Raw genomic sequence first — 16,981 nt, forward strand, 5'->3', positions numbered from 1 at the left:
ACAGGTTAGGTGAGTGGGCAAATGCATGGCAGATGCAGTATAATGTGGATAAATGTGAGGTTATCCACTTTGGGGGAAAAAACAGGAAGACAGATTATCTGAATGGTGACAGATTAGGAAAAGGGGAGGTGCAACGGGACCTGGGTGTCATGGTACATCAGTCACTGAAGTTTGGCATGCAAGTACAGCAGGCGGTGAAGAAGGCAAATGGCATGTTGGCCTTCATAGCTAGAGAATTTGAGTACAGGAGTAGGGAGGTCCTACTGCAGTTGTACAGAGCCTTGGTGAGGCCTCACCTGGAATATTGTGCTCAGATTTGGTCTCCTAATCTGAAGAAAGACATTCTTGCTATTGAGGGAGTACAGCGAAGGTTCACCAGATTGATTCCCGGGATGGCAGGGCTGACATATGAGGAGAGACTGGATCAACTGGGCTTGTATCCACTGGTGTTTAGAAGAGAGGGGATCTCATAGAAACAGATAAAATTCTGACGGGATTGGACAGGTTAGAGGCAGGAAGAATGTTCCCGTTGCTGGGGAGTTCCAGAACCAGGGGTCACAGTCTAAGAATAAGGGGTAAGCCATTTAGGACCGAGATGAGGAGAAACCTCTTCACTGAGAGAGTGGTGAACCTGTGGAATTCTCTACTGCAGGAAGTTGTTGAGGCCAGTTCATGAGATATATTCAAAAGGGAGTTAGATATGGCCCTTACGGCCAAAGGGATCAAGGGGTATGGAGAGAAAGTAGTACTAAGGTTGAATGATCAACCATGATCTTATTGAATGGCAGTGCAGGCTCGAGGGGCCGAATGGCCTGCTCCTGCACCTAATATCTATGTTTCTAATAAGGTGGGCGAATAAACTGCACAGGCAGCAATTAATGAATATGATATAATTGGCATCACAGAGACATGGCTCCAAGGTGACCAAGGCTGGGAACTCAACATCGAGGGGTATTCAACATTCAGGAAGGATAGACAGAAAGAAAAAGGAGGTGGGGTAGCGTTGCTGGTTAAAGAGGAAATTAATGCAATAGTAAGGAAGGACATGAACTTGGATGATGTGGAATCGGTATGGTGGAGCTGCGGAATACCAAAGGGCAGAAAACACTAGTGGGAGGTGTGAACAGACCAACAAACATTAGTATTGAGATTGGGGACAGCATCAAACAAGAAATTAGGGATGCGTGCAATAAGGGTACAGTAGTTATCATGAGCAACTTTAATCTACATATAGATTGGGCTAACCAAACTGGGAGCAATACGGTGGAGGAGGATTTCCTGGAGTGTATTAGGGATGGTTTTCTAGACCAATATGTCGAGGAACCAACTCGAGAGCTGGCCATCCTAGACTGGGTGATGTGTAATGAGAAAGAACTAATTAGCAATCTTGTTGTGCGAGGCCCCTTGGGGAAGAGTGACCATAATATGGTAGAATTCTTTATTAAGATGGAGAGTGACACAGTTAATTCAGAGACTAGGGTCCTGAACTTAAGGAAACGTAACTTTGATGGTATGAGACGTGAATTGGCTAGAATAGACTGGCAAGTGATACTTAAATGGTTGATGGTGGATAGGCAATGGCAAACATTTAAAGATCACATGGATGAACTTCAACAACTGTACATCCCTGTCTGGAGTAAAAACACAACGGGGAAGGTGGCTCAACTGTGGCTAACAAGGGAAATTAATGTTAAATCCAAGGAAGAGACATATAAATTGGTCAGAAAAAGCAGCAAACCTGAGGACTGGGAGAAATTTAGAATTCAGCAGAGGAGGATAAAGGGTTTAATTCGGAGGGGGAAAATGGAGTATGAGAGAAAGCTTGCTGGGAACATAAAAACTGACTGCAAAAGCTTCTTTAGATATGTGAAGAGAAAAAGATTAGTGAAGAATTGCAGTCAGATTCAGGTGAATTTATAATGGGGAACAAAGAAATGGCAGACCAGTTGAACAAATGCTTTGGTTCTGTCTTCACGAAGGAAGACACAAATAACCTTCTGTAAATACTAGGGGACCGAGGGTCTAGTGAGAAGAGGGAACTGAAGGAAATCCTTATTAGGCGGCAAATTGTGTTAGGGAAATTGATGGGATTGAAGGCCGATAAATCCCCGGGGCCTGATAGTCTGCATCCCATAGTACTTAAGAAAGTGGCCCTAGAAATAGTGGATGCATTGGTGATCATTTTCCAACAGTCTATCGACTCTGAATTAGTTCCTATGGACTGGAGGGTAGCTAATGCAACATCACTTTTTAAAAAAGGAGGGAAGAGAGAAAACGGGTAATTGTAGACCGGTTAGCCTGACATCAGTAGCGGAGAAAATGTTGGAGGCAAAGATGAAATAGCAGCGCATTTGGAAAGCAGTGACAGGATCGGTCCAAGTCAGCATGGATTTATGAAAGGGAAATCATGCTCGACAAATCTTCTGGAATTTTTTGAGGATTTTCAAAATATCCAAATAAAAAAATAGAAGTACTTCCTTCTCGTAATTCTTATGTTCTCCCAGCAGCCTAAGTTCACCCACCATCAGCCCGCCCCTTAAAAACAACCCCATCTCCACGGGGTAGGTGATCGAATTCATCCTGCGATTGGGAATACCGCCCTCCTCACGGATCAAAACGCCCCCACCCCCACACCGGATCAAAACTCCCCTCAGGGATCAAAACTCCACCCTCCCTCCCTCCCTTTCTTGGGCCCCACACCAACCTGCTCGTGTGGCCTTCTAGCCTGGGAAGGCAGCGGGCCGGCCTGTGCGTGAGGCCACTTGGGCTGGGATAGGGGCGAGATGCATCAGCTCCCATGCTGCAGCTCGCACACAGAGGCTGGGGACAGGAGCTGCAGAGCTGCCGGCACTGCTTCTGGCGCAGGGCCCTAGCTCCGCCCCCCAATCGACTGTCCACACCGCACCCAGCCCCGGGAGAGACAACACAGCGGCCAGAGTCGGGGGAGATTTTTGTCGGCGCCGTTTTCAGCCCACAAAGTCAGCGCACCTCTGGTGAGTGCGCCAAAAAAAAGGGGTGGGCCAAATTTGAGCCCAATGAGAATAGCCCCCCCCCAAAAGCAAGAAACATAACAATAAATAAAAAAACATTTCACATACTTAAAATGAATTGAAATTGAATGTAATTAATTGTTTTAGGAAAAAAAAATATTTTTGATTTTTTTTTTCATGTGTTTTAATAAAATAAGGTAAAAAAAAACTTACCTAGATGGACAGGGATTTTAATATAAAAATTGTTGATTACATTTAATTTTTCTATGTTTTAAAACTCTTACGCTGGTAAAAGAAGGCAGTAAGAGTTTGAAGAACATTCGCTGGGCAAGAGTTGGTCAAATAGCCCAATTTGTGCCCCGGAACGTCCTTCTCCCGGGGATGTGTGCGATCTGTCAAAAGAAATTTTGACAGATCACAAAAGCTGGTTCTCGCCACATGCGCATTTGTGTGCAGAGAACCGGCACTTGCGAGGCCTCTGCGGGTGCATGTGCACATCAAACCTTTAGAGAGGCTGCAATTTTCGGCCCATAGATTTTTTTTTCTAAAAATGGATTAATAATTTTAGTTTGTTTTGGTGATGGTTGATTTCATTCCAAAAGGGATCATTGCTGCTCCACATCACTATTCGTATCTGGGGATTAGCTGTAAACACTTTTAAAATTTGAAAATATGTTGTTACTTTTTTGCTAGTAAATTTCAGGTCTTTTTGTGAAGATAGATGCAAACAGAAGGTGAGCAATGTTAATCCCTTGATATGTTAAATGTGATTAATTCTATTTATTTATTTTTAGAAAGTTTTATTTAATGGGCTATTCTGAGCACATTAATTGACTATTTTTTCCATTAAAAAGTGAATTTGTTCTGGTGATGGCTGCATGGGAACACCTTTGTTTCCAATACAGTTGCAAACCAATTTTAGATTTTAATTTCTGTCATGAGGTTTTGCTGAGTATTTATATTCCATTCAATGTTGGCTTTAATGTATTCTGTTCAGGAAGTAGAAATACTATGTGTTTCCCATAGCATGGGGAGGGAGAAAGAATTGGGAAAGAAAGATTTCAAAAACTTACTGGGACTAGGATGATTGAGGCACTTGGTACCAACTCCAGCTCAGTCAGTGTTTTCTTGTAATCGTCCTTTGTAAATTGTTTCCTTGGAAAAGTTATTGCCAATTCAAAGTGTCCATATAAACCACCGACTTGCTGCAAGAAAATAATTGACATTAGATATGTAGAATTTTGCATAAAATCACCCATTACTATAGAACAATGTAAATACTACTCCAGACTGATGATCAATAGCAGAGAACAGTTAGAGAAACAAAAATACAAGTGTTTTCCCTGCCATGTCCAATGCGCACCACAGTAGAATCGTGGTTTAAGTACTTGCTTCACAGATGGAAATATGAACTTATCTGCAAAGTGTTGTAATGAGTTAAGGATCCTAATGGGTTGCTAAACAATATACTCTTGTAAAAACACCAACCAAAATTCATGAATGTTTTGACCTGACTATTCCAATGAAGTGGCCAGGTCAGACGAATGCCCACTTTCTTGATTGGCTTAACGCAAATCTATCCTTGGAGCCAACTTCTAGCCGATCAGGAATTAAATTTTACATCTTGGGGTCCCAGGGAAAACATATTTACAAAATAAAACAGAAAATTTATCCCATCATTAAGTGAGACTGGTGCTGCTATTTTGTTCCCACCATGGTGCCTGGCAACTAGAAACAACTAGTAGCTTGGAAGTGTGGGAAGGGCCAGTGCATTGAGAAAACTAGGGTAAAAAGTGGGCATAGTTTCAAATGAGGATCCATTATATTCAAAGGATGAAAAGTTTTACCAAATAATTTTTTTACCAATTCTGCAAACTCCCTTGCTTCTTCTAAAGTGGCAGCTGCTGAGAACTGGTTTGTAAAGGAAGATCCATCAGGGAGTCTAAACTGGATACGGCACATTTTACTACAAGACAAAAGATCACATTTTAAACAACTTTAGCAAGTACACAGCATGTGTTGATCTAACCCCAATTACAAAGAATGGCATATCCAATTTTTCAATATTTTATAAAAGGGACCAACAGAAGCCAAGGGCTTATTTTTTCCATCGTTTATACACTAAAAATATTAATTTAGCATCCATTTTGATGTCTCCAATGAAATGTAGCATATTTAGCGTTTCATTTGAAACAGTAATCATTGAATGTGCATCATCAAATGCTATAAAAAGCGTGCTCTGCAGCACTTCACAATACCAATAATTTAACTCTTAATATTGACAGCTCTTTGGGGACTGAGCTGTTTTGGCCTTCCCAAAAATTCTGTAAATATTTTAACCAAGTAATGTTCACTTCCTGAAAGGCTTAGACCTTTGGAATCAGTTTCTAATCAGGAACTGAATTTTCTCTCTGGGTTTCAAATTTAACATATTTAACAAAAAAGTATCTTTCCCTGCCTCAAGTATGGCAATATGAAGTAGTATGCCCACTTTTACTAAGCGTTATTATTGTTCTGGTTTGCTGTTGTAAGTTGACAATAATTTTGACATCAAAAGCTTGTCAAGAAATGTATGTATTTCCAAATTTGGTATGTTTCTACTGTATGTGTACGTTGAATAAATGAGAAAGAATGAAATTACTTATCATGGGTAAAACCTTCTCTATTCTACCACTGAAGTTGAACCTCCCTCCCAACCTATTTATCTTGTTCTTCTAACCTGACAGAGCTTCATTTGTACTGATTCTTCAAACTTTCCGTGCACTTGCTATACCATGCTGCTTTCTCTGTGACTAACGAAGTGAGCCCCAGAGTGGGACTGCATTTGTAAAATGGACTGTGTGCGTGTGATTTGGGGTGGGGGGGGGAATGATGATGAAGGAGAAAGAGGCCAACTGACCACTAAAGAGAACTTCTTAGAGGGAAGTATCCCCAGGTGATTTTAACTGATGGATAAAAGGGAAAGCATTCTACTATACAAATACATGAATTAGGTACATTGATTTTACAGGATTTAACAGTATTTTAGGAGTTGGAATGTAAATTTGGTAACCAAAAAATTATGATGCAATCTCTTGCACAAAGACTGTAGTCAGAGAAATAAAAAAAATTAATACAAGATATTAAAAGTAAATATTTTGAAGTGTTTTGTCAAATGCTATACCTTCTTTCATTCTGACGGACTTTTTTTCTAGCTTCTTCATTTGCCTGCCTTTCCAGTTCAGATGCTTTTTTTGCTGCTTCAGCTTCTTCCTTTGTCTTTGCATAGCGTGCAGCTCTCTCTGCACGGTCCTAATAAGGAAAATGATTCCCAATTATTACTACATGTTGCTGTTCATTTTACTGATTCATTTATAGCCGTATAAACCAGAATAGAGCACTCATAATTTTGCTCTTCATGATGTCAAAAGATTTAAAATTAAACAATCTAATCTCTGATAAAAGGGCATCCAAAACATTCCTACATCTTATGCCAGTCCCTATTAGGGAAACAACTCCATATAAACTAAAATTGAAAAAACAAAGTGGATTAAAAAAATTTTTTCTATCTGCTGCTTCTAGTTTTGGCAAGTTTGAGGTAAAACGAGTACAGTTAGTTTCAAAAGGTATTATTTTGGAGAATGGATTCAGAGACAAGGTCAGAAGGCAGGTGTGAAGGACAGACTTGTTCTTACAATATTCATACGATTAACTGCATTGATAAATCACAAAAAGTACACTTTGTGCAGATCTGGCAGTTTTTAAACAAAGGACTCTCCAAGTGGCCAGCATCTCCATTATTGATTAAACTGTCTAGGTGAAAGAAGAAAACGGGAACAGTTCCTGCTCTCTTCAGTTAAATGTACCTTCAGATAGGCTGATAATAGCACTGGGGAGATGTTGTCCAAAGATGCACCCATTGGTTGGATCATTTTACCTTCTTAAATAAATGGTAAGATTTTAGATGCAATGGAGCTAACTTTGTGATAGAGTGAGACTGAACCTCTTCTCCCAAAGTCATGTTTGAATTTTACACAGGTTAAAATTTCAGCACTATGTTAAGAAATTGAACAAACTTTTTAATCTCAAAGCATACCAATGCAATCTGCTGTCTTATTCTTTCTCGTGCTAAACGTTCTTCTTCTTTATCTCGGCTTCTTTCCTCCAGAATTCTTTTTGTTCTATCCGCCTCTTTTTTTCTCTTGAACTCCGCCATGCCCTTGCCAACTTTCCTACGTTCAATTTCAACTTTAATTTCATTCTGAAAAAAGTTAAATTTTTGAAACACTTATAAACGAAGGACTGTTTCAGTTAATTTAGATTTAGTTTAGCATATTTTATCCTTTTTTCCCCTCTATAGACTGAATCGAGTCTGTGCAGTCTGCCTCAGCTGGAAGGGCAGCCAGCTGATGGACTCCTCCAGAAACCATTGCGGTGAGATTTTTTTTTTTTAATTCCACAAAATACAGGGTATTTCTACTGTTCTATGGCATGAAATAGTCAGCACAGAAGGCAGTGGATTGTAGACAATCCCCAAGAATACAATTCATCATCTCTCGCCAGTGTCTGTCCATCAACAGACCACCCTTTCCATTACTCTGGAACCATCGGATGCTGCTTTCCTCCATCCTTCCAGTAGTTCTACACATCACTTACCTGTCACCTAGAACATCTGACCTACCTTTAGATTCTAGACTTCTTTTCAAATAAAAAATGATAAGACCAAGTATTTAGGGAAACAAACACACAATAATCAAAACTACCAATTTACAATTTCCACAAAAATGTGAGCATAATCATTAATTTGAACCTGCAACTGCCACTAACACTCCCATAATATACTTTCCAATAAAAACACAATTTCAGTTGTTCAATCCCCATAAATAAGTAGTCCTGATAATATATTGTGCATTATACAGTGTAAAAATGCAGATCCTCAGAAACACCATTAGCAACACCCGAGGAGATTAATAAATACAGAAATATTCAAATCCACTATGCATTAGTATAGGGAAACAAAACACACTCTTAATTGTTTCAGGTGGGTACAGCAGGCCCTAATGGTGATTTGTGATGACACAGAATGTGTAGAGATATTTCTATATTTTAGAAATGGACTCAAATTGCTATAAAAACTAATTCTACTTTGACTGTAAATGAACAATAACGACTTTTCTATACTGTCTGGGTGAAACTGTCTTATTTCAAGCTACTCTGCTCTTTTACATACAATTCTATTCTCGTTTTAGATGACAGGACAGAATTACTCCGTTGCAGTATTTCTGTATTTATCAGATGTGTATTGCATTAAAATATTGGAATGAGTTTATCCAAAACAAAACAGAATAATATGCTCGTAGTGTAGTCTATTCCTCACAGGACGATAACCGAACGAAAACTATTTTCCTATACACCAACAGTAGTCCCTTGTATTTTTTTAAGCAGCTGGGTGCTTGGACCAGTGCACCATTCGTCACCCTGAGCTGTCAGATTAAAATAACTGCGCTTTGTGAAAACGCGTAAACTGCTCCAGGTAGCAGTCTCATTGTTTCAAGAGAAGCTGTATGCATAATGGTGCAATTCACAACTAAAATGATCTCCAATATGCTCTGATGGTTCCTTCCCCAGAAGCCTGGAGAAATTCATCAAGAAACTACCTTACTCTATCTCAAATTTAACAAGCTATTGAAGGCTGAATTTCCTGACTCATGCAGCAAAATTACATTAGCAACTTCTTTAGAAGCTAGCCCCAAGATCGATCTCTCTCGTTTCTCAATTTCTCTAAAAAATTAGATCTTAAACATTGTTGAAGCCATGAAAGCCTTCCACTTAACCTGGCTATATTTGATAAAAGGTGCTAGCAGTCCTCAGAAAAGCCACACTTGAATCCATTGACAATCAAAAAATCTCAAATATTAATAAACCATTAAAAAAAAATGAAATCAGCAGTACAGAAAACCATGATCAGATAATAATTCAAGTCACTGGAGCTAAAGAACAGTTTTAACCATCTCATTCCACATCAGTCAGCATTTCCCACCCCTTCTGAAAACATAAATTCCTTGCTGGGGTATTGTTCCATTTGTTCAGTTGCTCTCGGGTATCTTACCCAATTGGCCATTGTTCACATGTGAGTCTCCAGAAGATAGCAGATTATTGGACAGGATGGAGCATCACAGTTGAACAAGATACTGTCCTCACCCACTTCCAACATGGATGGCTGAACAGCAGTCAGGAGAAATAACTTTTAAAATTCATTCCTGGGGTGTGGGTGTTGTTGGCAAGGCCATCCCTGATTGCCCGAGAGCCGCCTTCTTGAACCGCTGCAGTCCATGTGGGAAAGGTATTCACACATTGCTATTAGGGAGGAAGTTCCAGAATTTTGATCCAGCAAAGATGAAGGAATGGCGATATATTTGTAAGTCAGGATGGTGTGTGATTTCGAGGGGAACTTGGTGATGATGGTGTTCACATGCGCCTGCTGCCCTTGTCCTTCTAGGTGGTAGAGGTCACGAGTTTGGGAGGTGCTGCCGAAGAAGCCTTGGCGACTTGCTGCAGTGCATCTTGTAAATGGTACACATTGCAGCCACGGTGTGCCATTAGAGGAAGTGAGTATTTAAGATGGCTGATGGGGTGCCAATCAAGCAGGCTGCTTTATCCTGGATGGTGCTGAGTATTGTTGGAGCTGCACTCATCCAGGCAAATGGAGTATTCCATTACAGTCAATACCCAGCCTCTCACCTGCTCCTGTAGCCACAGTATGTGTGTGGCTGGTCCAGTTTCTGGTTAATAGTGACCCCCAGAATGTTGAAGGTGGGGGATGCGGCGATGGTAATGCTGTTGAATGTCAAGGGACGGTAGTTAGACTCTCTCTTGTTTGAGATAATCATTGCCTGTCACTTTCATGGTGTGAATGTTACTTGCCATCTATCAGCCCAAGCCTGAAAGTTGTCCAGGTCTTGCTGTATGCGGGCATGGACTGCTTCATTATCAAAGTTGTTGCGACTGGAACTGAATACTGTGCAATCATCCCGACTTCTGACCTTATGATGGAGGAAAGGTCATTGATGAAGCAACTGAAGGTGGTTGGGCCAAGGACACTGCCCTGGGAAACTCCAGCAGCAATGTCCTGGGGGTGAGATGATTGATCTCCAACCACCACAACCATCTTCCTTTGTGCTAGATATGACTCTGGCCAGTGGAGAGTTTGCGCCCCCCCCAACCTATTCCCATTGACTTCAATTTTACTAGGGTTCCTTGATGCCAAACTTGATCAAATGTCACCTCATCTCTGGAATTCAGCTCTTTTGTCCACGTTTGGACCAAGGCTGTAATGTGGTCTTGGAGCCATGTGACCCTGGCGGAATCCAAACTGAGCCTCGGTGAGCAGGTTATTGGTGAGTAAGTGCTCCTTGATAGCACTCTCAACGGCATCCTCCATCACTTTATTGATGATTGAGAGTAGGTTAATGGAGCGGTAATTGGCCGGATTGGATTTGTCCTGCCTTTTGTGGACAGGACATACCTGGGCAGTTTTCCACATTGTCGGATAGACACCAGCGTTGCAGCTGTACTGGAACAGTTTGGCAAGAGGCGCAGCTAGTTCTGGAGCACAAGTCTTCAGCACGATAGCCGGGATATTATCGGAGTCCATAGCCTTTGCTGTATCCAGTGTGCTCAGCCGTTTCTTGATATCACGTGGAGTGAATTGAATTGGCTGAAGACTAGCATTTGTGATGGTAAGGACCACAGGAGGAGGCAGAGATGGATCATCCACTCAGCACTTCTGGCTGATAACGGTTGCAAACACTTCAGCCTTGTCGTTTGAACACTGGCCGACTCGCCCTCCCTAACCCAGAGGTCTTGAACTCAACCACCGCTTTTTTCACAAGGATCAAACCTGAAACCTACCTGCTCTGTATGGCTTAACTAATCATTGCTGTTTTCAGCTTAGCTGCCACTCAGCATTCTTAAAAAACTGATTTTAAAAAATATATATTTTTGGGACATGACAAGATGCTCATCCTTAGTTTCCCCGAGAAGGTGGTGGTGGGCTACCTTCTTAAATTGCTGCAGTTTAATACAACGGAGAATCCACTTCAGAGGGCAGTTAAGAGTTAACGGTGTCGGTGTAGGACTGGAGCTACATACAAGCCAGACTGGGTAAGGATGGCAAGTTTCCTTCCCTCAAGGACATTAGTGAACCTGTTGGGTTTTTACAACAATCTGAGACCAGCAATTGTTTTTAAAATTTCAAGATTTACATTTTTTTTTAAATATAAACTGAATTCAAATTCTCAAACTGCCATGGTAGGATTTCAACTCATGTTCTCTGGATTATTAGTCAATGCCTCTGGATTGCTAGTCCAGTAACATTATTTAATAAACAACTACATCCCCCAAACACAACTTGATGTAAAATTAAAAGCACACGGAAGAAAAAATACATCTATAAAAAGTTAAATGTACCGTTATTTCGTCCTCCTTCTTCTGCTCTCTATGATCTTCAAGCTTCTTATTGAGCCTAGTTATAAATAACAAGACGCAAAGCAAATATATAATGTGTTTTAACAGTATCGCCATTTAGACATTGTGCAACAAATATAGATCTTTTCATTGAGATAAATGGCTTTAAACTTTAAGGTTCAATTCATTGTAAAATGAAGGGAAAAAAAACCTAAAACAAACAAGTACTATCGGTACAGTTAAAAACTCAGGAATTAATATTTCGACTACTTAAACATTAATAACAGCATCCATTAACAAAACAGAATATTTTAGATCATTAAAGTAATTGTCCAGTGCAGACAAAGAGGATTAATTGGGAATACCTGTCAACTTGGGTGTTAAGGTCTTCCCCATCATGAGAAATGTCACAAGCTTCATCAATGTGGGAAGGGAGTTTGTCAGAGGGACCAGCATGATCGGAATGATCTTTACTTACACGTATTTTACAAGGTGATTCTGGGAAAGCAGCATAAACAAATACATAAATAGAAGTATATTGCACAAAATAGTGGAAGTGCACAAAGTTCATTATTCAAATGACTTAAAATGTATTTTTTAAATTACGAATTACTTCTTATCTCCTCCTTCTCTGAAGGTGGTGTCTTTTCACTGAAATATGTTTCCATCAGTTGCGTTTTGGTGCCTTGCACAAATTGACATTTATGTATGAGCTCAGATACCAAGTTTTAGCAGACTGTTCAATCACAGCAGGCATTATTGTTAAGCTAGATCCGCCCACACCGGACATTACAAAATTGCATTTCTAGCAAGATTCACTGGAAAGAGATCAATAGCAGAAACACTGATGATTTATCTGGTCTCTAACCCAAAGACAAGGAGGCTAACTGTAATTCCTCTAGAGCTGCTCCAGCTGACATCAGCTAATTTAGAACAAACCGGGAATTGCACCACAGACTTTCCTGGTCTGTTTTACAAAATATGTTGGATGACGATGTCCCTTCAGCCTATTTGATCTTGTTTATCCAGAATATCAACATTACTGCTTTCCCATGAAAATATCTAATTGTTTCTTCAGTGAGTCTGGTGCACTGGGCTCAACCCCCAACCTGTTCGAGCTGTGCGAAGAAATACTTCATGATGTCTGAACTAAATTTTCTTCCTCAGTATTGACAAAATCTACAACTCTTCTTACAATACTGCCAAACTACAGGATTTCACCCTTTGCAGTACTTCAAAATCCTAACCTCTCCTCCCCGCACAGAATCTCAAAATCTTCCACCTCCCTCGTACTACTGTAACCTCACCATGAGTAACAGCAAGAGACATCCAATAGTTATCTACATTAAAAGTCTTTCATGTCATGCGTGCCGTCACACATCTCCTGTAATGCTTTTAAACATAGGAAATTTATTCTACCAAACCTGATTGGATCATTCTTCCCATGGGATTAACTCCCAGCCCTGCATTTGCAACCTTAAGAGTTCCACAGAACAGCTCCAAAGGAAGTGTAAATGTAAGAAGTTTAAACTTTTTAAGTAAGTTTACAATTAGGATAATTTTTCTTTCTGCCTCTTGCACTTGTTCTTAAAAATGTAAAATAATCTTAAAATGCTGTATATTCCAGCTCCCTCCAAAAATATACAGGTTCCACTCTGTCACAAATTCACAATTGTTAAACAATTTGTCCAACTTGAACGTTAAAAGATGAACCCACCTTTCATGAAATTACACTTTCTACCCTTAAAAGGAACACATATGGATTCTATTTTGCATAGTATAATGTTCCTGTCCTTACAAAATAACGCATTCCCTGATTAACCATGGGCCATGGCATAGGGGGGTTCATTGGCCCGGATTTTGTGCTCTCGATGATGGCGTAACAGGACATTTGAAAAAGCAAAATTCGGTCAGGCAGAGTCAGCATGGATTTATGAAGGGGAAGTCATGTTTGACAAATTTGCTGGAGTTCTTTGAGGATGTAACGAACAGGGTTGATAAAGGGGAACCAGTGGTTGTGGTGTATTTGGGCTTCCAGAAGGCATGTGACAAGGTGCCACATAAAAGGTTACTACACAAGATAAAAGTTCACGGGGTGGGGGGTAATATATTAGCATGGATAGAGGATTGGCTAACTAACAGAGAACAGAGAGTCGGGATAAATGGTTCATTCTCTGGTTGGCAACCAGTAACTAGTGGGGTGCCGCAGGGATCAGTGCTGGGACCCCAACTATTTACAATCTTTATTAACAACTTGGAAGAAAGGACTAAGTGTAACATAGCCAAGTTTGCTGACGATACAAAGATGGGAGGAAAAGCAATGTGTGAGGAGGACACAAAAAATCTGCAAAAGGACATAGACAGGCTAAGTGAGTGGGCAAAAATTTGGCAGATGGAGTATAATGTCGTAAAGTGTGAGGTCATGCACTTTGGCAGAAAAAAAATCAAAGAGCAAGTTATTATTTAAATGGAGAAAGATTGCAAAGTGCTGCAGTACAGCGGGTCATCGGGGTACTTGTGCATGAAACACAAAAGGATAGTATGCAGGTACAACAAATGATCAGGAAGGCCAATGGTATCTTGGCCTTTATTGCAAAGGGGATGGAGTACAAAAGCAGGGAAGTCTTGCTACAGTTATACAGGGTATTGGTGAGGCCACAACTGGAATGCTGCGTGCAGTTTTGGTTTCCATATTTACGAAAGGATATACTTGCTTTGGAGGCAGTTCAGAGAAGATTCACTAGGTTGATTCTGGAGATGAGGGGGTTGACTTATGAGGAAAGGTTGAGTAGATTGGGCCTCTACTCAGAGGAATTCAGAAGAATGAGAGGTGATCTTATCGAAACGTATACGATTATGAGGGGGCTTGACAAGGTGGATGCAGAGAGGATGTTTCCACTGATGGGGGAGACTAGAACTAGAGGGCATGATCTTAGAATAAGGAGCCGCCCATTTAACACAGAGATGAGAAGAAACTTCTTCTCTGAGGGTTGTTAATCTGTGGAGTTCACTGCCTCAGAGAGCTGTGGAAGCTGGGACATTGAATGAATTTAAGACAGAAATAGACAGTTTCTTAAATGATAAGGGAATAACGGGTTATGGGGAGCAGGTGGGGAAGTGGAGCTGAGTCCATGATCAGATCAGCCATGATCTTATTGAATGGCGGAGCAGGCTCGAGGGGCCGTATGGCGTACTCCTGCTTCTATTTCTTATGTTCTTATATATGCTGCAAGCCATCAGAAAGGTCCCGCAAGTTCCGGGTTTCTATATGCGCTGCACACGCACGAAAACCCGGAACTTGCGATCAGTCAAGGTTCGCCTTGACAGATCATCTGCACCGACCCAAAATTCACTTTTGCCGGCGCAGAGATCAACTCATGCTCAGCAAAGCTCACAAAACTCTCACACCTGGTAAAAGCAGGCATAAGGCCCATTTTCACCAGCATAAGGGTTAACATAAAACTTAAATTAAACATTTTACATTTTAAAAATCATGCAAACATTTAAAAATTAATTTAGCATGGATTAAAATGTTCAAATTCTTTCAAAAATGACATTTTTATTGTAAATGCTTTTTAATTAAATGTGAAAATAAGAACATTTATTTTTATTCCAGTTGTATAAATTATTTATTTATTTGGGGATTCCTCATATTATTATGGAGATTCTGTTCGTAAATGGAATCCCCATATGAGGAATCCTCCTTTCTGATTGGAGGACCTGGTCCCGTTGATCCCAGGGACGCTTTCTAACGCCTGCGTCTCTGGGCTCCGTGCGCCTTTACACAGGCGTACGCCTACAGGCCCAGGACCCAAAGTCTCCGAAGCCCGGGAGCCTGAAGGCAAGTGCTGATTAAAAAAAAAATCAGGACGGAGGCATGCTCCGAAGCTACGCTCCAACCGCAAATTCCGGCCCATTATTTTAAAAGCGGTACAACCGCACACATTTAAATATTTGTTCTGCACACTTATAGCAACACACTCTCATATTCAAATGCATTGCAGTGGATTGGCTTAAATCTCATTCATAAAAGAGCATCAAGGTGGACGCAAAAGTTCCAATGGCACTAGTTTCAAGAAGAGCAGGGGAGCTATCCCCGGTGTCCTGGCCAAAATGTATCCCTCAATCAACATCACTAGAACAGATTATCTGGTCATTATCACATTGTTGTTTGTGGGAGCTTGCTGTGTGCAAATTGGTTACCATGTTTCCTACATTCCAGCAGGGACTACACTTGAAAAGGTACTTCATTAGTTGTAAAGCACTTTGGGACATCTAGTGGTCATGAAAGCTGCCATATAAATGCAAACCTTTCTTTTTCTTAATTACACCTGTACTTGCAATTCCCAGGATGCTCTAGTCTAAGCATGTACAATATGGAGAATTACCCAAAATGCATCAATATGATTCTGTCAGTGCAATAACTGAAGTGTGTCTTCTATCAAGCGATAACACAACTAGTTTGTTGAGAGAGAAGCAGTTGAAAGAGAGAGTATGGACATTAACGCATCTGTACTTTGTTTACATTGAGAATTTGTAACAGAAAGATTTATAGATTTTTCTTAGTGAAGAAGTCAAACAGGCTTAGCATTATTTATAGGGCTCCCCCCGCCGCCCCCCCCCCCCCATCCGCAAAATATTTGAAAACAAGGTGGGAGATGAATTGTGAGACTTTACCTCAAAAAAAGATTCAACAAGAAATGTATTTAATTTTTTCGGAGGAAACACTAGCTCAGAGAGACAGACATGCACAGGCTGGAAGAGGGGTGGGTGATGAGAGCAACTGTGCTTTATTATACTAAGAATTCAAATAATCAATGTTTATTTAATAATTTGTTGTACAGCTGCACTAGCTATTTATCCAATCAAGGTGACAGAAGCACTAATTATCTATTTTCTGGGAACCAAAATACACTTGTTAAGTCGTAGAAATATCTTTCCAACTTCTTTAACTGTTGCAAAGTACCGTACTCCTTTTCTCCCCACCCGCCACTTATCAACAACAGGCATTTGTTAAAAAGTAGGACAATGGGGGAAGTAAAAGAAACACTCCCCCAATCCCAATATTCTTCCCTCTTCTGCCAACAGTGGAACCCATTGCTAGGTATGGTTCAACAGGCAGCAGCAAATCCAGTACTTTACCAAAGGGAGAGGTTTCTCTCAGGATCACGCCAGGAGAACTAAAAATTAATCTTTCTTAATCAAATTTAATCTTCCTTAAATCAAACTGTAATATCTATCAGCGAACCAGAAAGACACAAGTATCCGAGAAATAAGAACCACACATTACTTTTAAAAAAAAGGGAACTTTTACAGAACAAATCATGAAGACCTTTCATCAATCTCTGCAAACTAAGCCAATTATATATAATTTGGTACAGACACAGCTGGTCCATTGGTGCAATTCTTTGACTTAATGTTGTTTAACATATTTACAATTGTAGTCACTCACTTTGCGATATAATGTTTACTGTCCTAATTTTGATCTTTTGGTACAGAAGTAAATACTTCAATGGCACAAAAGGAAATACAATCACCAGTTACTT

The 16,981-nt window shown here is 40.4% G+C and overlaps 1 protein-coding gene across 2 annotated transcripts in view; it reads right to left on the reverse strand.

Moving 5' to 3' along the window:
* ubxn4 (UBX domain protein 4) overlaps positions 1–16,981 on the reverse strand; it is a 72,511-nt gene that overhangs the window by 17,738 nt on the left and 37,792 nt on the right. For both annotated transcript variants that reach the window (XM_070875394.1, XM_070875395.1), the window contains exons 6-11: positions 11,801–11,933; positions 11,439–11,493; positions 7,066–7,230; positions 6,154–6,281; positions 4,854–4,956; positions 4,064–4,195 (exon numbers count right to left, since the gene is read on the reverse strand). In XM_070875394.1, the coding sequence (XP_070731495.1) occupies positions 4,064–4,195; positions 4,854–4,956; positions 6,154–6,281; positions 7,066–7,230; positions 11,439–11,493; positions 11,801–11,933 (716 nt within the window). The remainder of the gene's footprint in view (positions 1–4,063; positions 4,196–4,853; positions 4,957–6,153; positions 6,282–7,065; positions 7,231–11,438; positions 11,494–11,800; positions 11,934–16,981) is intronic.

This window comes from Pristiophorus japonicus, chromosome 3, assembly GCF_044704955.1.
Source record: "Pristiophorus japonicus isolate sPriJap1 chromosome 3, sPriJap1.hap1, whole genome shotgun sequence".
NCBI classification, from domain to species: Eukaryota; Metazoa; Chordata; class Chondrichthyes; family Pristiophoridae; genus Pristiophorus; species Pristiophorus japonicus.